Source organism: Ostrea edulis, chromosome 7, assembly GCF_947568905.1.
Source record: "Ostrea edulis chromosome 7, xbOstEdul1.1, whole genome shotgun sequence".
NCBI lineage: Eukaryota > Metazoa > Mollusca > Bivalvia > Ostreida > Ostreidae > Ostrea > Ostrea edulis.
This window is the reverse complement of record NC_079170.1, coordinates 56,492,565-56,519,105: the sequence shown is the minus strand read 5'-3', so window position 1 is coordinate 56,519,105 and position 26,541 is coordinate 56,492,565. Positions and strand designations below refer to the sequence as shown.

Genomic DNA, 26,541 nt, shown 5'->3' with positions numbered 1-26,541 from the left:
GAATTTTAATTTGCTGAACATTTCATGATAATATATTACAGGATGTAAGCAATATGCGTATTATATTGAGTTAAATATGAGTGTAATAAATATAATTATGCATTATTCCGATTGTATTTTTTGAAGGGTAAAAAATATGGAAGCCCATTAATGTCATTATAACAGTCACTAGTATTTCATTCTCTACCTAGACTATACATTCTCTACCCAGAGTTCCACGCACTATGAAGCTTGCGGTAATGCACCCTCTGGTGAGAGAATGTCAGTATTTACGTTTTCCGAAGTATGGAAACCAATTTAGTCATATTTCTAAATTCGTGTGACTTTATTTGAGATTCTGTGAACAATTACTTATGCCTCCTTTGAAAGAAGAAAGGAGGAGGGATTACTTACACTTGTCGATCGGTTGACCACATGTTCACTCAATATCTTGGGAATCATTCACTTGATAGTAATGATATTCCATATATGTTGGTTGGTTATGAGTAGAAGAGGACCACAAGTGATCTTCATGTCAAAAGGTCAAGGGTCAATCCACTCTGGATATAAGAATTCAATATCTTAATGACCCTTTGCTCGACAGACATCAGACTTGGAACACTGACACATCCTTAAGAGTAGATGACTTCTATTGATTTTGAGATCACATGGTTAAAGGTCAAGGGCCAAATTGGACATAGGAATATACTGTCCACTCAATATCTTGAGAACCCGTTGCTTGACAGACATCAAACTTGGAACACTGGTACATGATAAGGAGTGGATTATTGATTTTGAGGTCACATGGTCCAAGGTCAAGGGTCAAACTATATATAGGAATATACTGTCCGCTCAATATCTTGAGAACCCTTTGCTTGACAGACATCAAACTTGGTATGCTGGTAAATCCTAAGGAGTAAATGACCCCTATTGATTTTAGGTTCACTTGGTCAAGGGTCAAACTAGACATAGTAATATATTGTGTCCTATATTTCAAGAGTCAGTTGCTTGATTGACACCAAACTTGGTACACTGGTACATCCTAAGGAGTAGATGATCCCTATTTATTCTTAGGTCACATGCTCAATCCACTCTGGACATAAGATATTGTCCACTCAATATCTTGAATTGAATTATCAATTAAATTATTCATATGTATAACCCTTTTCAACTTTGCACCATGGGGAATATATGTTTAACAAACATTTCATGTTTTCTTTTTTTTATTTTGATAGTAGGTTTTTACGTCTAGTTGCTGAATAAACTCTAGAAATATACACTGAGAGTCAGTACAGTAAATCCTGCAAAAAGAAGTGTGCACACATACATACACGATGTTCTTCATCCTTAATTACTACTATCTTGCTTCTGGAAGATTACCTACTCCAGTTGACAATGAAGTGTGAGTCGACTCTCAGGCCCTTCAGGCCTTTCATTATTGACTGGTTATTAGAAAACATTTGATTTAATTAGCTACAATAAATAGATATTTTGATACAAGCCAATAAATAAATGTGTAGTTGGTTTTTTTTTTAATCCAGTGGATAACTTTGCGAGTTTTTCTTTTACACACGTCGGATGATTTCCTATTTGAGTTTAACATTTAAACATGTGGGCGATCAAATGGACATCAGCAGGTGAAGGTGGTACTAAATGAAAAGCTGAAGATGGAAAGACAGGTAAAATTAGTGATAAAGAAGTGAAGAGGGAGAGAAAATTCTACAAGTGGTTAAGTGAATGGAACTGGCTTGTGTATGATGGGAAGGTAATGTTTTACAAAGTTTACATCGCGTATGATGAATCGGGGAAAGGTCTTTCGAAAAATCCAATTAATTTTGTAAAAGGTGTGAACAATTTTAGAACCAGTGCTTTGATAGATCATGAAATGTCAGCCTTTCACAATGATGCCATACATTTTGAGGCTGTTAAAAGGAATCCTCAAGAAACGCCAGCTAGGAAGTCTCTCTGAACGAACGCAAACGAAAAACCTTGGAGCTCTATTTCAGAAACATCCACGTGGTAATTAAAAGTAAGAGACCTAATAGTGATTTTATGTGGATTAACAAGTTAGACATTGCTAAGGGTATCATTGACAGTGGCAACACATACAATAACTGCAAAGGGTATCATTGACAGTGGCAACACATACAATAACTGCAAAGCAGCTACTTGTTTCCTGGAGAATATTGCGGACATAGAGCAAGAGAACACTAAATAGAATCGGTAAAGATGGATCTACAGACTACAATGACAAACTGTTTATGAAATAGAGAGGGAATAAATTGGTCTGATCAGTATTTGAACTTTTTAGCTCACCTGAGGCAGAGGCTCAAGTGAACTTTTCTGATCAAAATTTGTCCGTTGTCTGTCATCGTTGAATTTGTCCGTTGTCTGTCATCGTTGTCGGCGTCATTGTAAACTTTTCACATTTTCATCTTCTTCTCCAAAACCACTGGGTCATTTTCAACCAAACTTAGCCAAAAACCTAGGTGAAGGGCTTTCAAGTTTGTTCAAATGAAGGGCCATGGCTTCCTCTTCAAAGGGAAGATAATTAGGGTAGGGTAATTTAAAAATCTTCTTAAGAACCACTGGGCCAGAGGAGCTGAGATTTACATAAAAGCTTCCTGACATAGTGCAGATTCAAAGTTTTACATAGAAATATATAGGGAAAATCTTTAAAAATCTTCTCAAGAACCAATGAGCCAGAAGAGCTGAGATTTACATAAAAGCTTCCTGACATAGAGCAGGTTCAAGTTTGTTCAAATCATGGCCTCCGGAGGTTGGATGGGCCAGAACTGATATTTATATATAGAGGGGAATAAATTACCATTTTACATATCTTTGGTTAGTGGGCCACAAGGGGGGATCAAAGTTTTACATGCAAATATATTGGAAAAATCTTTAAAAATCTTCTTCTCAAGAACCACTGAGCCAGAAAAGCTGAGATTTACATGAAAGCTTCCTGACATAATGCAGATGCAAGTTGTTCAAATCATGGCCCCCGGGGGTATGATGGGGCCACAAGGGGGGATCAAAGTTTTGCATACAAATATATAGGGAAAATCTTATAAAATATTCTTCTCAAAATCTACTGGGCCAGGAAAGTGGAAATTTACATGAAATCTTCCTGACATAGTGCAGATTCAAGTTTGTAAAAATCATGGCCCCCGGTGGTAGGATGGGGCGACAATAGGGGATCAATTTTTACATACAAATATATAGGGAAAATCATTAAAAAAATCTTTTGAAAAATCACTGGGCCAGAAAAGTTTACATTCACATGAAAGCTTCCTGACCTAGTCCAGATTCAAGTTTGAAAAAATCATGGCCCCCGGGAGTAGGTTGGGATCACAATAGGGATCAAAGTTTTACATGCGAATATATAGGAAAAATCTTTAAATATGAGCAAAGGTGACTCAGGTGAGCGATGTGACCCATGGGCCTTTTGCATGTTGTTGTGTTTACAGATATTCATTTGATATTCAGTAAATCATGATGATTGCTTTGCCATAACAAGTTACAGATCGATTTTGAAGTTTTCCTGGTCTAGTCTTTGTGCATGAATTTCCAACCATTCCTATTCTGGTTTCCCAATCTTCCCTTTTAACATAACCTTGGTCTCATAATAAACTTCGAATATTGTTGCGGTCCAATAATTTTTGCCTCCGTTAGGGGACTATGTATAGCTATGCAATACTTTCAGAATGCTTGTTGTAATGCAAATTGGGGACTAAATACTAGATGGTTGTGATTAAATGTACTTTCAGGCTGTTGGTGTAGCAGCAAAACAAGGGAGCATCAGAAATACACAGAATACAATAGGTTATGTGAAGTGTGTGTTGGGAAGATCATGGGAAGATCCAGTCACTCAGGAATATATCAAAAAATCACCAGTAAAGGTACAGTCAAGTTATGGTGTCCAACCAGAGTCCCTTGTATATTGCTTGACCCATCAATATCTAAGGAATGCAACTAATATTTACTTCTAGTATACAACATAATATATGAACAGTTGAATAATTATTGTGTAGTTATTTAATATCAATGAAATATATTTTGGTTATTAAATAAAAATTAATTTCTCAACAAAATATTGCCATTAATCATGTTTATGTATGCATAGTTAAATATCTTCATTTAAAGTCAGCATTTCACAAATTATGTGGTCGTTATAATGATCTAATTTACCAATACAACCTGTCATTGGATCAAATGATGTCTGATGTACTACATGAAAGGTGAAGATAACAAACAGTGATCAATCTTGTAACTCCTATAAGCAATACAAAATAGAGAGTTAGGCAAACACGGACTCCTGGACACACCAGGGGTGGATCAGGTGCCTAGGAGGCGTATGCATCCCCTGTCAACCAGTCACACCCAGTGTGAGCCCTATATCCTCATCAGGTAAACAGATATCTAAATGTCGAATTGAAGGCCACAGCAAGAGATTTTTTCTTCTCGCGTAGAAGTTTTTTAATAAATTCTGCTTCATAGGAATATAAAAACAGGTCAGCAAACAAAGGAGTACAATTTGTTTCCATGGGAATTCCAACAGACTGTTGGAAGACCTGATCACCAAAGACCACACAGATATCGTTCCCTAAGATCTGAAAATTCACTGACATTAGTTAGACCTAGATGTCGAACCTCCACATATGGAAACAGGCGCTTGGATGTGGCAGCAGCTACACTCTGGAACTCTCTGCCTGATACCCTCCGCTGTTGTCAGAATTTGAACACTTTTAAAAAACATTTAAAAACACATCTTTTTAGACTTGCATATTAGTATTATAGGTGGTTAAATCTTTATGGTTTCTTTACCATCATTTTAACATGACTTTTTCAAGTGTATAATTGTATATTTATTTCAACTATTGTATTTTATAGCATTTGATTGTACGGTGTGGAACTTTTTTCATGCATATCATGTTTTAGATTTTAGTAATTTTACTTCACATGATTGATGTTTTTCTAGCATTGTTTTGATATTATCTGTCTTAGTGTTATTATAATTTCCTTTCATTACGTTTATAACATGCTGTATCATTTTTATTGTGTGCAGCGCTTTAGAGTGGTTATTTATAGTCATATAGGGCGCTATATAAATAAATATTAATAATAATAATATTGTCAATGAGAAACTCCACCATTTTTTATTTCAACTTTAGAGTACTTGTGTGTGGAATCACCAATTGTTGTTTTGCCCTCTTTCAGATAGAAAATAAGGATGGAAACCTGTTGTATGTTGTGGATTTCAGAGGAGAAATTATAAGTGCAACTCCTACGGATGTAGCAACAGCTATTTACAAACAGATGAAAGGTGATATATTACTCAGCTTTATATACACAATCATTTTCCATCAGTGCAGACAGTTTGCAGAGTGTATTCATCTACAATAGGTAGTGATAGACGTAGAGCAGATTTTAGCTCACCTGTGTTGAAAACTTGAAGCTCAAGTGAGCTTTTGTCCATCATCTGTCTGTCTGTCATTTGTAAACTTTTCACAGTTTTGACTTCTGCTCAAGCTGAGCTAATTTCAACCATGCTTGACCACAATGTATCATTGGGGTAAAGGGAATTCAAATTTGTTCAAATGAAGATATTGAAGTTCCACATTTAATGTATTACTCATCCATACAAGTGGGAGGACACATTTTCCCTAGTGAGTCTTTTTAGCTCACTTGAGCTTTTCTGATCAAAACTTTCCATTGTCTGTCATTGGCATCGTTGTCGTCGTAAACTTTTCACACTTCCATCTTCTTCTCCAGAACCACTGGGCCAATTTCAACCAAACTTGGCACAAAGCATCCTTGGGTGAAGGGGATTCAAGTTTGCTTAAATCAAGTTTATTAAAATCATGACCCCCGGGGGTATGTTGGGGCCACAATAAGGGATCAAAGTTAGACATGCCAATATATAAAGAAAATCTTTAAAAATCTTCTTCTCAAGAATTACTGGGCCAGAAAAGTGGATATTTACCTGAAAGCTTCCTGACAAAGTGGAGATTTAAGTCTGTAAAAAGCATGACCCCTGGAGTTAGGATGGGGCCACAATAGGGGATCAAGTTTTACATACAGAAGGGAACCAAACTAAGTGGCACAAAGCATCCTTTGATGAAATTTTTTTTATATGAAATGCCATTCCGGTGTAAAAGGGCATATGATATTTAATGAATTTTTGGTCAAATTTGATAATTAATGAATTTGTAGTTGTTACCTTTGAAAAGGTTTTTCTGAACCAAGCTGCTTGTATAATGATAGTTATTAATTTTTACACTGGTGACATAAACATGATCTGTAAATATGTTGGTCATTTCTATGCGGAATAATGTTTATTCAATAGAAGGTCAACAATTTGATTACTGTACTGTAGACAGGTCACTTGATTCGTAGCCGGGTATGCCTGGCTTAGTTTGATTCGACTGGAATTTTATCAGAATCAAATATGCTAAATATCCTGAGAACCATTCACTTCATAGTAATGATATTAATTTCATATGTTGGTTGGTTACGAGTAGAAAAAAACCCCTATTGATTTTCAGGTCCATAGGTCAAGGGTCAATCTACTGTGGACATAGGAAGACACTGTCTGTTCAATATCTTGAGAACCCTTTGCTTGACAGACATCGAACTTGGTACACTGGTACATCCTAAGGAGTAGATGAACCCTATTGATTTTGAGGTCACATGGTCAAAGGTCAAACTGGACATAGGAATATACTGACCACTCAATGTCTAGAGAACCCTTTGCTTGACAGACATCAAACTTGGTACACTGGTACATCTACAGGAGAAGATGACCCCTATTAATTTTGAAGTCACCTGGTCAAAGGTCAAGGGTTAAACTGGACATAGGAATATACTGTCTGCTCAATATCTTGAGAACCCTTTGCTTGACAGACATCAAACTTGGTACACTGGTAGAGCATAAGGAGTAGATGACCCCTATTGATTGGTCAATCCACTCTGGACATAGGAAGATATTGTCTGCTCAATATTTTGAAATGGTTTGGCACTACTATCATTTAAATGATGCATGTGTATAATCTTTTTTAATTTTGCACCATTTAGGGCATACTTGTTTTACAAACATTTCTTGTTTAGAAATAATATTAAGCATATCTTCAATATCCAGTTGATGTTTCCATAAATTACTAGGCCAATTTTGAAGCATCATATAATGTAGTTCAAGAATAAATCTTTAATTGAACTCAAATCATATCATGTTTTATCATTCAAACTCAATGGTTTACATATTTAAATGATAAGGAATGAATATATTATCTTTTCGGTGGATGGAGGGATTCCACGAAAAAAAAGACGGAAAACTTTGCATCATGCGTTACGCTAGGATTACAGATCTGTGATACACAGCTACAACCATTACATTACAGATCTGTGATACACAGCTACAACCATTACATTACAGATCTGTAATACACAGCTACAACCATTACATTACAGATCTGTGATACACAGCTACAACCATTACATTACAAATCTGTAATACACAGCTACAACCATTACATTACAGATCTGTAATACATAGCTACAACCATTACATTACAGATCTGTGATACACAGCTACAACCATTACATTACAGATCTGTAATACACAGCTACAACCATTACATTACAGATCTGTGATACACAGCTACAACCATTACATTACAGATCTGTGATACACAGCTACAACCATTACATTACAGATCTGTAATACACAGCTACAACCATTACATTACACAGCTACAACCATTACATTACAGATCTGTAATACACAGCTACAACCATTACATTACAGATCTGTGATACACAGCTACAACCATTACATTACACAGCTACAACCATTACATTACAGATCTGTAATACACAGCTACAACCATTACATTACAGATCTGTGATACACAGCTACAACCATTACATTACAGATCTGTGATACACAGCTACAACCATTACATTACACAGCTACAACCATTACATTACAGATCTGTGATACACAGCTACAACCATTACATTACAGATCAGTGATACACAGCTACAACCATTACATTACAGATCTGTGATACACAGCTACAACCATTACATTACAGATCTGTGATACACAGCTACAACCATTACATTACAGATCTGTGATACTCAGCTACAACCATTACATTACAGATCTGTAATACACAGCTACAACCATTACATTACACAGCTACAACCATTACATTACACAGCTACAACCATTACATTACAGATCTGTGATACACAGCTACAACCATTACATTACAGATCTGTGATACACAGCTACAACCATTACATTACAGATCTGTGATACACAGCTACAACCATTACATTACAGATCTGTGATACACAGCTACAACCATTACATTACAGATCTGTGATACTCAGCTACAACCATTACATTACAGATCTGTAATACACAGCTACAACCATTACATTACACAGCTACAACCATTACATTACACAGCTACAACCATTACATTACAGATCTGTGATACACAGCTACAACCATTACATTACAGATCTGTGATACACAGCTACAACCATTACATTACAGATCTGTGATACACAGCTACAACCATTACATTACAGATCTGTGATACACAGCTACAACCATTACATTACAGATCTGTGATACTCAGCTACAACCATTACATTACAGATCTGTGATACTCAGCTACAACCATTACATTACAGATCTGTGATACACAGCTACAACCATTACATTACAGATCTGTGATACTCAGCTACAACCATTACATTACAGATCTGTGATACATAGCTACAACCATTACATTACACAGCTACAACCATTACATTACACATCTGTAATACACAGCTACAACCATTACATTACAGATCTGTGATACATAGTTACAACCATTAGAGATCTGTAATACACAGCTACAACCATTACATTACACAGCTACAACCATTACATTACAAATCTGTAATCCATAGTTACAACCATTACATTACAGATCTGTGATACACAGCTAGGACAGTTCTAGTTTTGCCCAAAACTTGACATGATCTGATTGCTGGAGGATATTAATTACTGAGGATAGGGTAAGGTCATGTCCCCATAAATGAGAGGATTGTTCAGAAAAAGTAAATTTGAATTATGTTCAAATGAAGGTCATATCCCCTTCCAAGAGAAGATTGATAATTAAAGTTCAGAGGAGACGATTTTTAAAAAAAATTGTTTTGCAAAAAGATTTGCTCATCTTTTATTACTCAATATATGTAAATAAGTAATTCAGAAAAAATTTTACTATTAATTTAGAATTTTTTTTAAATATTAATTCAGAAAAAATTACTATTAATTCAGAAAAAAAAATACTATCAATTAAAAAAAAATTACTATTAATTCAGAAAAAAAAAATACTATCAATTAAAAAAAATTACTATCAATTCAGAATTTTTTTTTACTCTTAATTCAGAAAAGAATTCTACAGATCATCCAATGTTGCTGTAGTATGAAGTATCAATATAGTATAATGACTTATCTCCCTTGATTGATGATGTCAAAAGAGACTAGCTGGATGCAAAAGTATAACAACTGTGGGTTTTAGCCATCAAAATGGTTCATTGTTCTTGCATTCAACTGTAATGTATAAAGTCAGAAAGGTGTTTCAATGTTCTTGTGTCCCAGTCCCGTGAGGATCAGGGTTAGAATAGGTCCTCGGTACCCCTTGCTTTGTCATAAGAGGGGACTAAATGGGGCGGTCCTTCAGATGAGACCGCAAAAACCGAGGTCTCGTGTCACAGCAGGTATGACACAATAAAGGTCCCTCCCTGCTCAATGGCCATAAGCGCTGAGCATAGGCCTAAATTTGCAGCCCTTCACCAGCAATGGTGACATCTCTATATGAGTGAAATATTCTTGAGAGGGACGTTAAACAATATAAAATCAATCCAACATTCAGATCAAAGTTGCACAGAACTCGAAGTTGGGAGACAATTTAATCATTTTACATGAGACAATGGGGATCTGATGTATTTGGTGTACACTGCCTCTGGGTCAGGGTTGAAGCTCCAAGGATTGGCTGTATTAGGATCATATTCTAATAATACTATTAAATCAAATCTGTAAATCTTCTTTAAGATATCAAGGACAGCACTAGGCATGTAGTAATAATGAGCATGGATACTTCTACCAAAATTGTTAAATCCCAATGAAGATCACATATTGAAAATGCATTAAATGCATTTAGATATTTTTTAGTCGAGTTGCAACGAAGTTGAACTCGGCTGTTGGTTTGGCGGGTGGGCGGGTGGACGGGTGGGTGGGCATCAACAATTGGTTTCCGGATGATAACTCAAAAAGTTTACAATCTAATCAAATGAAACTTTGATATATTGTTGAGTACCAGGTAAGGAAGACCCCTATTAATTTTGGAGAAAAATGGTCAAAGGTCAAGGTCACAGTGACCGAAAATAGAATGAAAATTTCAGAAAAATTTGGTTTCTGGATGATAACTCAGAAAGTTTAATCCAAATCAAATGATACTTAAAGATATTGTTATGTACCAGGAAAGGAAGACCCCAATTGATTTTGGAGAAAATAGGTCAAAAGTCAAGGTCACAGTGACTGAAAATAGATTTAAAATTCCAAAAAATTTTGGTTTCCAAAGGATAACTCTAAAAAAAATTTAATTTGAATCAAATGAAACTTGGATATATTGTTGGATACCAGCAAAGCAAGGCCCCTATTGGTTTTGGAGAAAAAAGGTCAAAGGTCAAGGTCACAGTGACCGAAAATAGATTGAAAACTTCAGACAAATATGGTTTCTGGACAGTAACTCGAAAAGTTTAAAACTGAAATTAGTTCTTCACAATTATAAATCTGCCACATTATTCCTGACTTTACAATGTATCCCATGCAACTCGGCTCAGGCACCTCTGGGTGCATATATTGATTTTTTCTCTCTAAAATCTGAACATCTAGCACACAAACTGGGTACATAATATTATTATGATGAGCATGAGGGCCAGTCTATCACAATTTTGAAACTCATGCAAATTCTATGGTCGTTATAACGATCTAGTTTGCCAATACAACCTATCATTGGGTCAAATGCTGTCTGACGTGTTTCATACTGATTGTTAGACTGTTCTTAATTGGCACGCTGATTTTGACTATGGATAACTCTGTTTACCTTATCAGGATTTAGGGCTCATGGCGGATGTGACTGGTCGACAGAGGATGCTTACTCTTCATAGGCACCTGATCCCACCTCTGGTGTGTCCAAGGGTCCGTGTTTGCCCGACTATCTATTTTGTATTGCTTATAGGAGTTATGAGATTGATACTGTTCGTTATCTTCACCTTTCATGTAGCAGTTAGATGGGTTTGATCGCCAGTGGCCTGCAGATAGCTCAGTTAGTAGAGCACCTGACTGGAGATTCAGGAGGCCGGGGTTCGAATCCAGTCTGGTCCATTGCATTTTCTCCCTTCCTGTTACATTTGGTGCCATAGACAGCCCCTGGAACTGACAGGTGAAAATGCCTGCCAGGGGACAAATATCCTGGGTTGATGAATTTAAGGTGTAAAGACATTGAAGGAAGGAGGAATGTAGCGGTCAGCCAGGATCAATTGCCGGTAGCCAGATAGCGCAGTTGATAGAGCAACTGACTGGGGATTCAGGGGCCGTTTATTATAAATACAATGCCATTTACAGATGTTTAAAGGAATAATCTCACCAAATATTGTTTAGACAGTGACCCATGTAAACATTACTTGCAATTGCCAATTTCATACTTGCTTTCCTTGACATTCGCGAATTCAAATATCTCGCATTTATTTCTACTTTTCGCAAGTAAAAATTTACGCATTACTAACTGTCAAAAAGGTTTTTTGTGGTATACTAGTATGTACCATAACATACATATGTACCAGAAAAGGTATTAAAATTCACTTTATTGCCATAACGTTACCTGTGCAATTAGTACATGTAATCAATGCAAATAAAATAGAACTGCAATACAACTAAACACAATTTTAATGAACAAAAGAATAGGCATCTAAAAATCATTTGAAGATACATTTCTTTTACGAACTTTAATTAAACAAAGTTAACTGCTATACATACAAACACTGTTAAGATTGTCACAAGGCAAGCAGTGAGGCATGAAATGGGTCAGTCAAAACACCTCAATGTACATGGATTCTTAGTAATTTAGATAATCCCTGCCATCACCCATGCATTTTTAATTTACTCGTGTTTTCGCCAGCTCATCTAAAGATTTCGTAACCCAATAAGTGTGCAGGGGTTTGATTACAAATAATCACATATCAACTTGGACATCTTTAATGCTATTGTTTTTCAAATGATCAGCGACTTTACTGGCATAAAAGTCTTCAAAAAGTCCTTTCATTAATTGTTTAAATGGGGCATTAATCCCCAAGTCTAGAAAAGTTGAGTTAAACATGACAACAATTAACTGGCCGTGGTTTGAATACCAATCTGGTCTGTTGCATTTTCTTCCTTCCTGTTGGTGCAATTGACCATCCCTGCATTTGCAGGTGAAAGTCCTGCCAGGGGCAAAAAGAATCTGGATTGTGTGTCTTCGAGCTAGGACAAAGACAATTTAAGAAGGGAGGAATGTAGCAGTCAAACGGGTTCGATTGACGGTGGCAAGATGGTTCAGTAGTTAGAGCACCTGACTAGAGATTCAGGGGGTCCTGGTTCAAATCCCGGTCTGGTCTATTGCATTTTCTCCCTTCGGTTACACTCCCTTTAATGAGTTGTTTCTCTAGACAAATGGTTTCAGCCCTAGGGTTAATTGGGTTCTTTGTCTCATAATCTGAAAATAGATTGATTCTTTCAAAATACATGTACTCTTTACTTGCACTTAAAAAAAAGCACAGTTTAGAAATTGAGCAATATCATTGGCTCATAACTGGCACAAAGGTTGCTTATGACCAGTATCTAAAGAATTAGATATCCTTTTTGACCACAAGGACATCCATTTCTCAGACTTGTTCCACTTCTAATTTATGTTGTACGTTGTGTAGAGTTTAAGTTAAGGTTTAAGGGCCTCTTGTTTACAGAGACAGCCAGTAGTCACGGAGATGGAGATATCCACGACTCAGTTCTTGCTGTGCCATCTCAATTTTCTGCAGAGCAACGGAAAGCATTTGGGTAAGAACTTTCTATTATCACTGAGACGTAGTACATAGCTTGTAATGATTTCCATCATCTGATTTCATGACTGCCCAGCGTATATGTAACCATACTAGCTTCCACACATACCGGTACATATATCGCTTTGAAAAAACAAGCAAATTATATCTTAAATAATTATTGCTAGTATCTGTTTAATTAACATGTTCACCATTTTTTAAAAATAAAAACAAATCGATCAGAAATGAAAATCCGAACATCCTTCGTAATAGGCATTGCCAAGCGTTATTTTTCAAAAGGGAAAACAGCCGCAAGAGATGTTGACTTTACATGTACAATTGTCGAAAATTCTTGACACCATACAAAATTGAAAAACTAAATAAAGAAATAAAGATCTTTGCAAAGCGGAGCACATCCCCTCGCAATGAGTGTCTACATGATTTTTCCAGTAGTTCCATAGTGACATCTCAAAATTGATAGGGTTCTTCATCTTTTGATAACAAAGCTACATGTGAAGTCTGAAATAGATAGAGCAAAAAGTGTGGCTTAGATTGTCTTCAAGCTTGTGTTGCACACACACATACAGTCCCATTACTATAAATTATATCTTCTCGCAATTGTGTGGGGGAAATATGCCAGATGTGTTATTTTGCACAAACTTCAAAATCTTAACCGGGGGGGGGGGGGGCATGATCTGAACAAATTTTAATCTACTCTGTACAGTACATTAACCCATTATATTATGCTGCATTTGTACTTCATATTTGCAGTACAAATAAAGTATGCTTGCAGCATTAAAGTAGTGTTATGCTGCAATACAGTATGTGCTGTGATTCCGTAAGGGAATTGCAGATAAAATTCTTTTAAAAATGTAAAAACTACTCATGTATTTACCACTAGCAAACATGGGGATAAACAAGTATGTTGTGCGTGTACTAGAATATTATGATCAAAAGCACGGGAGCGGATCTATTCACGAAATATAAGTTATTTTTTGAAGTATTCTTGCGAATTATTTGTATTTGTGAATAAACACCCGACCCTACAAACGCGAAATAAAATACTCGCGAAAAATAAGTGATCTACAGTAATTTTAATAAAAAACGTCAAGTGTTGATGATGTCACAATATTCTATGTAACAAATTGTGTTACTACTTCTGAAAAGTTTAAGTAAGTTGCTCAGCCAATCAGATTTCGTGTTACAAATGAAATTGATCATTTGTATATCGATGATAGAGCCAAGAACATCATAGATGCTACGAAATTGAAACCTTTTCGTTTAGAATAGAGAGAGATATTTTAAAATGTACATTAGGCCAATTCAACTTAAAATATGATAGATTATCATCCCCGCCTGCCCCGAGTTTTTTTTATTGGGAAACTTGCGATTTCCGGAAAATTTTCATGTCCAACTCTGGTATTTACACTTCTTGTTTATATTTCTGGTATAGCAACATGAAAAGCCACGTGAAGAAAATAGATCTATAATGGTTTTCTTAATTTCTAGCATTCTTACAGGCGTAAATCTTAAAGAAGTTTGGTATATTTCTGTTTGAAATTAAAGCTTAACCTGGAATTCGTCTGTGAAAATAGCATAGATTGATATCCATCTGGCATTAAATGATACACTTCTGTTGAAAAAAAACTCATTTGTCTTTAATATATTTCTCAGAAAATAAAAATTAAAAAATAAAATCCTCCCACCCGCCCCATACTTTTTGGTGACCCTGGATGATAATCTACTAATTAAGTTGAATTGGCCTTATGTATAAGAATTTATGTTTTTTTTTTATTTAGTTGTCATTGAAGTATTGGTGATGAAGTAAAAACAAAAAGAGTGAATCAGTATCTCTCCAATATTCATGAGGGCATTATGAAATTATATGTACAGTTATGCTTGATGAAATATGATATACAGAAAACTCTTTATTTCAGCGAATGTGCTTCTCGAGCAGGTTTTAGTGTGCTGAGGACAATCAATGAATCCGTAGCAGCATTACTGGCATATGACCTAGGTCAAATAGACAACACACTTCAATGGTTAGTATTTACAATAACATTTACAGTAAGTTCATGTTTAGATAAAGCAATCTAATGAAAGTAAAGAACAAGGGATGTTATTGGCTATATACCGCCGAGATTTTTTTTCATTTTTAGCTCACCTGAGCTAAAAGCTCAAGTGAGCTTTTCTGATCACCCGTATTCCGGCGTCCGTCCGTCTGTCCGTCCGTCTGTCCGTCTAAACTTTTAACATTTTTGACTTCTTCTCAAAAACCACTGGGCCAATTTCAACCAAAGTTGGCTCAAAGCATCCTTAGGTAAAGGGAATTCTAAATTGTTAAAATAAAGGGCCAGGCCACCTTCCAAGGGGAGATAATCAAGAAAAGGTAAAAATAGAGTAGGGTCATTAAAAAATCCTCTTCTCAAGAACCACTAGGCCAGAAAAGATGAAATTTATAGATAAGCTTTATTAGGTAGTGCAGATTCTAAATTGTTAAAATCCTGGCCCCCGGGGGTCGGATGGGGCCACAATAGGGGATCAAAGTTTTACATACAAATATATAGGAAAAATCTTTAAAAATCTTCTTCTCAAGAACCACTAAGCCAGAAAAGCTGATATTTATATGAAAGCTTTCTGACATAGTGCAGATTCAAGTTTGTTAAAATCCTGGCCCTCGGGGGTCGGATGGGGCCACAAGGGGGATCAAAGTTTTACATACAAATATATAGGGAAAATCTTTAAAAATCTTCTTCTCAAGAACCACTAAGCCAGAAAAGCTGATATTTACATGAAAGCTTCCTGATATAGTGCAGATTCAAGTTTGTTAAAACGATGGCCCCCGGGGTTCGGATGGGGCCACAATAGGGGATCAAAGTTTTACATACAAATATATAGAAAAAATCTTTAAAAATCTTCTTCTCAAGAATCACTGAGCCAGAAAAGCTGATATTTACATGAAGGCTTTCTGACAATGCAGATTCAAGTTTGTTAAAATCCTGGCCCCCGGGGGTCGGATGGGGCCACAATAGGGGATCAAAGTTTTACATACAAATATATAGGGAAAATCTTTAAAAATCTTCTTCTCAAGAACCATTGGGCCAAAGAAGTTCACATTTACATGAAAGGTTTCTGACATAGTGTAGATTCAAGTTTGCAAAAACCATGGCCTCCAGGGGTAGGTTGGGGCCATAATAGGGACTACGGTTTTACATGCAAATATATATGGAAAGTCTTCTGATATGGACCAAGGTGACTCAGGTGAGCGATGTGGCCCATGGGCCTCTTGTTTCAGCTTTCATACTATGCTTAATTATTCCTTTTATTTACACAACTAGGATGTTCTTCTAATCCCACTTACATGAAAATGACGTAATATTTTATTATGACGTCATGAATATACGCTAAAGATGAGTTGTTTAGCGGAATCTGTTGATTTGAAATAAAATAAAAATAAACTTTAGCAAAAACACACCCTTTTGCATGCAACAACCAGATTTATATTGCACGTTTAATCACCCATTGATGTTCTTCTTTCGTTATCAATATGGTGTCGGTTGTTGGCTGCAAACAATATGAATCTTAAAAAAGAATGAATGCGGAAATCGGCTGTTTTCAATTCGCAAAGTCAATATTTTGCATGTTATAAAACTGAAGCAAACTGTTCCATCATTTAACCTCACAAACTTTTACTTACTTTGCTATTTAATAAGTATGTCCAGTCAAACAATTAATGCTTTACCTAGTTTGCCATAAAAATCTGCACATAAGAAATGCAGATGATGTCTGCCGTTCGAGTCACAGAGGCGGATCAAAAATCCACCGCATGATGAATGGAAATTATTCTACTTTCGTTTTTAAAGGTCACGGGAATATGTTTGGATGTCCTGTCTTTTCAAAATAAAATTATTTAAGAATAAACTGAATTTAAAAAAATCATAGACCTTTAATAACTTGGATTTATTTTCTTTTTGCAAAAATCGGACCAAAATTCGTTCATTTTCGGCAAAAATGGGTACTGATACGTTATATCTCAAGAGCTAGCGACATGGTTACTTCTTTTGCTAAATCTTTAATACAAGTATATCAAATATAATGCATAAAACTTATTGCTAATAATATTGACGTGTTTGTGCAGGGTTTTTTAAAAAGCAGTTTTCTTGCATCAATTTTAACATACATGCATGGATGTATTTGGTGCGTGTTGAAATTAGATATTACTACATTAGTAATTAGATATTGATTCCAAAGGTTCTTAAAACATTTTAAATTAAAAATAAAATAACAGCAAATCATTATTTATGTCTTCCAGTGAGATGTGGTTTCTTTAAAATGTCGAGCACCTCTGATCGATTCGAAACTTTGACCATTGTTGTGGCAGATTTTTTTCTATATTGCATATGTATTTTAGATGCACATTTACAGGTACATATACATAACAAAGGCAATATTGGGCAGGATGTATATATACATGTATAGATATAAATATTCAGACACCATAGTTCGGGGAAGGGTTGCCCCTCCAATTTTTGGGGGAAGGGGTGGGGGGTGGGGGGTGATGTCAACCATTTCCTTGCTATGGGAACAACTTGACCAACCACTCCAACTTTTACCAATCTTATAAAAATATATAATATATGTGTTGTGAAGATTGTTACCAAAAGTTTATATTAGTATTGACGTACGGCCCGCGCGCGCCTCAATGATTAGGAAAACTGGGGTAACCGTAAGGTGATGTACGTAGACACTTAGTACTCTCTTCTCTCTCATATCATTTAATACTATCAAGAATGGCGGGGGCTCACTCAATATATCCTTATTCACATATGAAAATAACAGATCATGATCATAAGGAGGAGGGGGCGAGCGCTCATCCAATTAAATATTTTCAAGTTTACACTTTTCTGATTCAAAACTACTATAAAAAAGAGTGGGGGGATCACCCAATATATCTGTATTCGCTTATGAAAATAACAGATATTGGTCATTGACAAAATAAAGTGGGACCACCACCCTCCCACCCACCCCCACCCCACCCCATCCCCCCTTACGATTCTAAGTGCCTGAAAAAAAGCAGTTAAATATACCACATCGTCTATACACGTACTGAAACAACTTCCCAGAGTCCATTTGAAGAATAACTGATACCTGTTCCGGATATATACATACATATTTGATGTGTTTAGATCAGTAAAACTAAGCAATGCTAGATTTAGACTGAATGTCAGTGTACGCAATGACATGCCCACGGACTGATGCAATTTATCATTTATCAAAGACGAACACTATACAGTGATTTTTTTTGCGCTAAAATGCCACCGATATTCGGCTGTTTCCCCTCATTAAAATTAGCTATTTTTTCCCAATTATATATATATATATGTTTTTCCCAATTTCAAATCTAGGGAAATTAGGCCATTTAAAAAAAAAAGGTTACTGTATATTCTGACAGAGTAAATACGTTTTTTCCTTCAGTTTCATTCTCCAAACCACTACACATGCAAAAGGTTTTGTAAAGAATATTTAAAACAATAGAGGCATCCATATAAGCAGATATGCAGCAAAGTATATAGCTTCCAGATGCACATTAAGCCATATTGTTTACAATTTAGTTTGACCGCCATTATATGTAGGGTCAGGCTAATAACAGGAAGTGGCCAACAGTATAGGGTTTTACTAAAATCCGAAAAATACAAAACAGGAGAGACATTCTGGAAACTTGATTATTAATATAATATTTACAAGATTATGGGTACAAATGCTGGTGAATTAATAATTTCTTAGAAAAAGTAAATAATATATATATATATATATATATATATATATATATATACAAGGTGTGACTTCCAATACATATTTAATGTTAAATAATGATTTATTTTATTTATTTTATGATTTTAAATCAGATCGGAAATAAAACTCAAACAAAAAAAATTGTTATTTGATTATTTTATGCATCTTTACCATTTTAATTTACTTTGAATGATTTTTCCAAATATTCAATATATTTTGTAAATACCCACAGCAGGCAGACATATCTGTAACATGTATATTACATACACATGTAAGCAGACCTGTTATATAGTCCTTGTTGTGCATGGCATAACAAGTGATTTTATACGATTCAATCGATGTTTTTAATCGAAGTGTTTATATTTATGACCAAAAAAAAAAAGAAAATTTAAGGGCCATTTTATTTTCCTTAATTCAATTGAATAAGAGAACATCGAACATCGAACAGCGCCTTCAAAAATATGATTGCTTTCTACTCAACAATTTTTGGCAAATACACGCATTATTTTCCTCACTCTTATTAACACAAGATTCTTCTGCAAAATGTCAATGAACACAATAAAGTTACATGTAAATGCATAATGTATTTTCCATAGCATGCCAGTTTTTAATAGTCTTTGATCTCAATGAATATTTTCATGTAAAAAGTTAAAATTGTAACTTTTAGAAAAATATTCTAGAAGAATCGGACTGTAAATCCTATAAGGTCGATGACGTCGTTCCGAAAAAACGACCGTCAGAAGACAGCATCAGAGTTAACAATGCAATATTGTAACATTATTTTCTCAATATCAGCAAGTAAATGGCACATGTTATATATGAATGAAACAAGAAAATTATCACCTTTCTACCTGCAAAATATGATCTGCTTTTGAAGCACTGCCAATTCTGGCCAATAACGTCCCTTGTTCTTTTAAGTGCAGTGGTATCTCGTTATTACGTTTCTCATTTTTATGCCCCGCCATCAATACGGTTGGGCATATAGTGTTTGTCATGTCTGTATTCCGTTCCTCCGTCCTTCCTTCTGTCCTTCCGTCACACTTTGTGTTTAGCCCAGTTTCAAAGAAACTATTCAAGATATTTTATCAAACATTATATGCTGATATATGTTGGTGACATCTGCATCAATATTTTTTTTACCTTGACCTCACTTTTCCCTATTTGGTATTTTAACTTTAGTTTCAAAGCAACTATTGACAATATTTTTATGAAAACTCTTTCAGTGATGCAAATTAGTGGTAGCTATTCAACTGTGGCATTTTTTGACCTTGGCATTCCCTGTGACCTTGACCTCACTATTTCCTTTTTGGCAGTTAACTCAGTTTCCATGTTTTGCCCCTTTCTGAATATGGCTAGGACATATAGTGTTTGTCATGTTCGTTTGTGATATTCTGGAATCATCATTGTTCGTGGGGGATTGATGTTCGTGGATCACTCTTACCCACAAATTTACGTGTCCTCAAACATTTTTTAAAACCAAGCAGAGTTATCTTTCTAGTGATATCTTATCGCTTACCCACGAAATTACATCCCCATGAACCAGCAAAATTTTGCTTACCCACGAACATTGGCACTTCATCGATTTCCAGAAGGCATTCGACAGCGTAGACCACCAAGTGCTCTGGAGAATCCTTGGACACTATGGAATTCCGCGCAAAGTTATTTCCATCATACAACAACTTTATGCCGGATTCACATTTCAAGTAATCCATGGAGGAACCATCACAGAGCCATTCCCAGTAACAACCGGGGTGAGACAAGGATGCCTGCTCTCTCCTCTTCTCTTCCTTCTAGTGATAGACTGGGTCAGCAAAACAGCCTACAGTAGCCCAACTGGCATTCAGTGGACACTAGTAAGACGTCTGGAAGACCTTGACTTTGCTGACGACATCTGCACACTATCTCACCGTCTTCAAGACTCCCAACATCAAGCCTCCAACCTAGAAGCAACAGCAAAAAGAACTGGCCTTTACATCAACGCCCAGAAAACAAAATCAATGAGAATCAACTCCTTACAAACTGACGCTATTAAGATAAACAGCATGGAAGTAGAGGACATCAAAGACTTCACCTACTTAGGAAGTATTGTCAGTACATCAGGGGGCACAGACAAAGACATCAAAGCAAGAAAAAGGAAGGCCCAGCAAGCTTTTGCCATGTTAAGACCAGTATGGCGAAGCAAGGCACTGAGAACACGCACCAAGATCAGAATCTTCAACACCAACGTGAAGTCTGTTCTACTATATGGGTCTGAAACCTGGAGAGAAACATCAACATCCATGAAATCAGTCCAGGTCTTTGTAAACAAGTGCCTGAGAAACATCCTCGGGATAAGGTGGTCAGATGTTATAAGCAATGCAAACCTGTGGAAGAGGACCAACCAACAACCAGTGGAAATCACCATCAGAACACGCAGATGGAACTGGATAGGGCATACACTGAGGAAACCTAGTACTAATATCACAAAACAAGCCCTAGAATGGAATCCACAGGGACAGAGAAAGCGGGGACGGCCAAAGAACACCTGGCGCAGAGTATTAACATCAGACCTGAAGAAAATTGGCAAGACCTGGGGAGAAGCTAAGACCATTGCACAAGACAGAGGGAGATGGAAAGCCACTGTAGCCGCCCTATGTCCCCCATGGGACGAAGTGGATTAATGATGATGATGACGAACATTGGCCCCCACGAATTAAAGTGATTCCCCAGTATCCATGTATATAAATGAGGATCTGCATTTCATAAATTAGTTTTTATTTTCTTTTAATTTTGTTAGAAGTAATTTTGAATCATGATAACCTTTCTACTTTTATAGCTAGGCAACATTTAACCAATGCAAAATTGCTATTTATCTTTATAGCAATTTTCTTTGAATTTTGGTAAATATGAATAATATTCAGAGTGAAATGAATGGGTGATACTTGAGTAAAAAAGTTTAAAGATAAAAGAAACATTTTGAGAAAAGGTGACATTTTTAAATTAGAACACTTCACATTGCCATAGAAATGCTGCATTAGATTGATAGGGGAGAGTGTTTGAAAGTTGTTTTTAGCTCATCTGAGCTAAAAGCTCAAGTGAGCTTTTCTGATCACCCATATTCCGACGTCAGAGTGTCCATCTGTAAACTTTTAACATTTTTGACTTCTTCTCAAAAACTACTATGCCAATTTCAACCAAAGTTCGCACAAAGCATCCTTAGGTAAAGGGCATTCTAAATTGTTAAAATAAAGGGCCAGGCCACCTTCCAAGGGGAGATAATCAAGAAAAGGTAAAAATAGAGTAGGGTCATTAAAAAATCTTCTTCTCAAGAACCACTGAGCCAGAAAAGATGAAATTTATAGATAAGCTTTATTAGGTAGTGCAGATTCTAAATTGTTAAAATCCTGGCCCCCGGGGGTCGGATGGGGCCACAATAGGGGATCAAAGTTTTACATACAAATATATAGGAAAAATCTTTAAAAATCTTCTTCTCAAGAACCACTAAGCCAGAAAAGCTGAGATTTACATGAAAGCTTCCTGATATAGTGCAAATTCTAAATTGTTAAAATCCTGGCCCCAGGGGTCGGATGGGGCCACAATAGGGGACAAAAGTTTTACATACAAATATATAGGGACAATCTTTAAAAATCTTCTTCTCAAGAACCACTGAGCCAGAAAAGCTGAGATTTATTTGAAAGCTTCCTGATATAGTGCAAATTCTAAATTGTTAAAATCCTGGCCCCTGGGGGTCGGATGGGGCCACAATAGGGGATCAAAGTTTTACATACAAATATTTAGGAAAATTCTTAAAAATCTTCTTCTCAAGAACCACTGAGCCAGAAAAGCTGAGATTTATATGAAAGCTTCCTGATATAGTGCAGATTTTAAATTGTTAAAATCCTGGCCCCAGGGGTCGGATGGGGCCACAATAGGGGATCAAAGTTTTACATACAAATATATAGGGACAATCTTTAAAAATCTTCTTCTCAAGAACCACTGAGCCAGAAAAGCTGAGATTTACATGAAAGCTTCCTGATATAGTGCAGATTCAAGTTTGTTCAAATCATGGCCCCTGGGGGTAGGATGGGGCCACAATAGGGGATCAAAGTTTTACATACAAATATATAGAAAAAATCTTTAAAAATCTTCTTTTCATGCACAATTCACAATGAATCTCAAGAACCATTGGGCCAAAGAAGTTCACATTTACCTGAAAGCTTTCTGACATGGTGTAGATTCAAGTTTGCAAAAACCATGGCCTCCAGGGGTAGGTTGGGGCCATAATAGGGACTACGGTTTTACATGCAAATTTATATGGAAAGTCTTCTGATATGGACCAAGATGACTCAGGTGAGCGATGTTGCCCATGGGCCTCTTGTTTTTTTTATTTATGTGTGATATGACTTGTAAACAACTTAGATTTAAAACTGACATAAATTACTATAGTAGAATTCACTGTGTCCTCCATATTTCTCTGCTTATCCACCATATTAGATGAGTATTCTATTGTTATATGTATCAGGGTTTGCATGGTATATAAGGGGATGAGTTTTGCTGCGCTTCACTTCACATCAGTGTTTCCGATTTGCCTTAGCTGCAATAATGTAGTCCTTTCCGATTTTTTTTTTTTATGGGAGATCCCGAAAACGTCAGAATAAAAAAAAATCGGATAGGGCTACATTATTGCAGCTAGATTTAATTACCTATGCAGGTAGCTTTGACAGGTAACACGTACATCTCCGATACTAAGGAATAGGGAATCACAAAGAAATGAAATCATGTTTTAGAACACCATGCAGTGCTCGAAATTACAATAAAAATATCATACAGTAGTAAATCATTCTAAAAGCTTTGGATAAAGAAATTTAGAATGGCTTTTATTTACGTGAATGTATGTACAGTTGCATTAAACATGTCAAAATTATACAAAAATGTAGAAAAATATTTTATCTATTATCTATTGATAGAATGGAATAAGCAAAGGGCATAAAATTTTATACCATTTACACTCACTTCAAGCAACATGCAAATACATAAATACTACTGTAACTTAATTATGCACATGACATGTACATGTATGCTCACCATGAAAACGCATGGAATGCGGGCAAATATTTACCAGAGTCTCCTCGTAATATCTGTGAATTACCGCAGATGTACGTGACACTTGTCGTAAATACTCTAAGTAGAAGTAAAATTCCCTTTATTTGCATAATCCAAGAAACAAAACGATAAACTCCTTTTGTATTCCACATAAACAAATTGTCACTTGTACAGTCCGCGACACACTTAGTCCATGCCAATCAGCTATCTTCATCAGGGAAAGTATCAGAGTAGAATATTTACACCGAATTGTGCATGAATCCTTATACCGTATGATTTACTGGCTGATTTGTAAATTGGGAAATCATTTACATACATTAATTGCACATGATCATATAATTTGCATATACAACATTGTACGAGAGAGATTCAAACGATTGTGTGGTTGGCTGATATGTTATTTACTTCTCACTTTTCAATAGAGAATTTTTGTTTTGTCTTTTATTTAGGGGTGAGAGGGGACCTCTGAACATGACTACTGCGATGTACATGTATAGGCCTATGTAGAATATGTAATAGAATTCAAAATAATGGTCTCCCAGCATGAATAAACTAGTTCATATCTTATCATAATTCAAACTTTCTATCCAGAAATACATCATGCCTAACACACAAAGTGCTTGACTGTATAATTATACAAGTTGGCATTGCGATTAGAAATATATAATTGATGAATTATTTTATATTCAATGTGTATGAATTTTTTTGCCCCTGAGATCGAAAATCTGGGAACATACCGGTATTGTTTTTGTCCTGTCTGTCATTCTGTAATTCTGTCATCCTGTCTGAAACTTTAACCTTGCTAATAACTTTTGAACAGTAAGTGCTAGAGCTTTGATATTTCACATGAGTATTCCTTGTGACAAGACCTTTCCGTGTGTACCAACATTTTTTACCCTGTGACATTGACCTTGGAGTTTAAACTACTTTTTGAAAACTTTAACCTTGCTAATAACTTTTAAAGAGTAAGTGCTAGAGCTTTGATATTTCACATGAGTATTCCTTGTGACAAGACCTTTCCATGGGTACTAAACCTTTTGACCTTGACATTTGACCTACTTTTAAAAAATTTGACATTGGTTATAACTTCTAAATGGTAAATATTAGAGCTTTCACATTTCTTATGACAAGATCTTTTTCTGGTACCAAGATATTTGTCCTTGTGACCTTGACCATCTTTGGAATTGACCATTATCGGGGGCATTTGTGTTTCACAAACACATCTTGTTTTTACTGTATTCTGCCACTAAATTTATATAAAAAGAAAATATCTCTTTGTAAAAATAGATAAAAAATCCACGATCATTATGTCATTTCATAAGAAGGGCATGTAGCTTGGTTGACACAAAATGTAATAACGACGCAAAATGTAATAAACTATTATTATCTTCAATTACTTCAGTTTATTCTAATTTGGCGCTCAATAGATCTTGTATATATATATCTATGATATTTTGCATTATTACACTCTGCGTTAATTAAACTCGACGGAAATTGTACTAACGCAAAATATGATAATTGAGTTTATCATAATTCTGGGTCGTTATCAGGCACATAGAATTTATTTACAATTTTTTTTTATTTCTTAGTTTGTAATGCAAATAAAAGATATATTGGGTGACCCCCACTTGACCCCAGCTTGAAATTTCTGATATAATAGTAAAAAACACCCACCACTACCTACAATTAAGAAAATGAAGATTGGGTAAAAAAAAACTTATGAGGCACTAATAGTAGAGGACTAATGACCCCATCCCACCCTCAACCTCCAACGATTGAAGAAAATGAAAGTGTAGAGCCTCAGGTATTAAGGCATTCAAAGTAAAAGGCTCTTTCACTCACACCCTCCCCTCCCACAAATTAGGACTTTCAACATCAGACGAAACATCTTGGTTTGTTTGGGTTTTTTGTTAGGTCACCTGAGTAAACTCATGTTTAAATGAAGGGCCATGTCCCTTTCAAAGGGGAAATAATCACAAAAATGCAAAAATAGGGTGGGGTCATTTAAAAATTTTCTTCTCAAGAACCACTGGGCTAGAAAAGCTGAGATTTACATGAAAGCTTCCTGACATAATGCAGATTCAAGTTTGTTAAAATCATGGCTCCCGGGGGTCGGATGGGGCCACAATAGGTGATCAAAGTTTTACATACAAATATATAGGAAACATCTTTAAAAAATCTTCTTCTCAAGAACCACTGAGTCAGAAAAGCTGAGATTTACATGAAAGCTTTCTGACATAGTGCAGATTCAAGTTTGTTAAAATCCTGGCCCCCGGGGGTCGGATGGGGCCACAAGGGGGATCAAAGTTTTACATACAAATATATAGGGAAAAACTTTAAAAATCTTCTTCTCAAGAACCACTAAGCCAGAAAAGCTGAGATTTACATGAAAGCTTCCTGACATAATGCAGATTCAAGTTTGTTCAAATCATGGTCCCCAGGGGTATGATGGGGCTACAATAGGAGATCAAAGTTTTACATACAAATATGTAAGGAAAATCTTTAAAAATCTTCTTCTCAAGAACCACTAAGTCAGAAAAGCTGATATTT

The 26,541-nt window shown here is 35.8% G+C and overlaps 1 protein-coding gene across 1 annotated transcript in view; it reads left to right on the top strand.

The window, feature by feature from the left end:
* LOC125653324 (heat shock 70 kDa protein 14-like) overlaps window positions 1-26,541 on the top strand; it is a 100,798-nt gene that overhangs the window by 18,135 nt on the left and 56,122 nt on the right. The window contains exons 3-6 of the mRNA XM_048882752.2: window positions 3,747-3,878; window positions 5,197-5,302; window positions 13,045-13,135; window positions 15,054-15,158. Coding sequence (XP_048738709.2) covers window positions 3,747-3,878; window positions 5,197-5,302; window positions 13,045-13,135; window positions 15,054-15,158 — 434 coding nt within the window. The remainder of the gene's footprint in view (window positions 1-3,746; window positions 3,879-5,196; window positions 5,303-13,044; window positions 13,136-15,053; window positions 15,159-26,541) is intronic.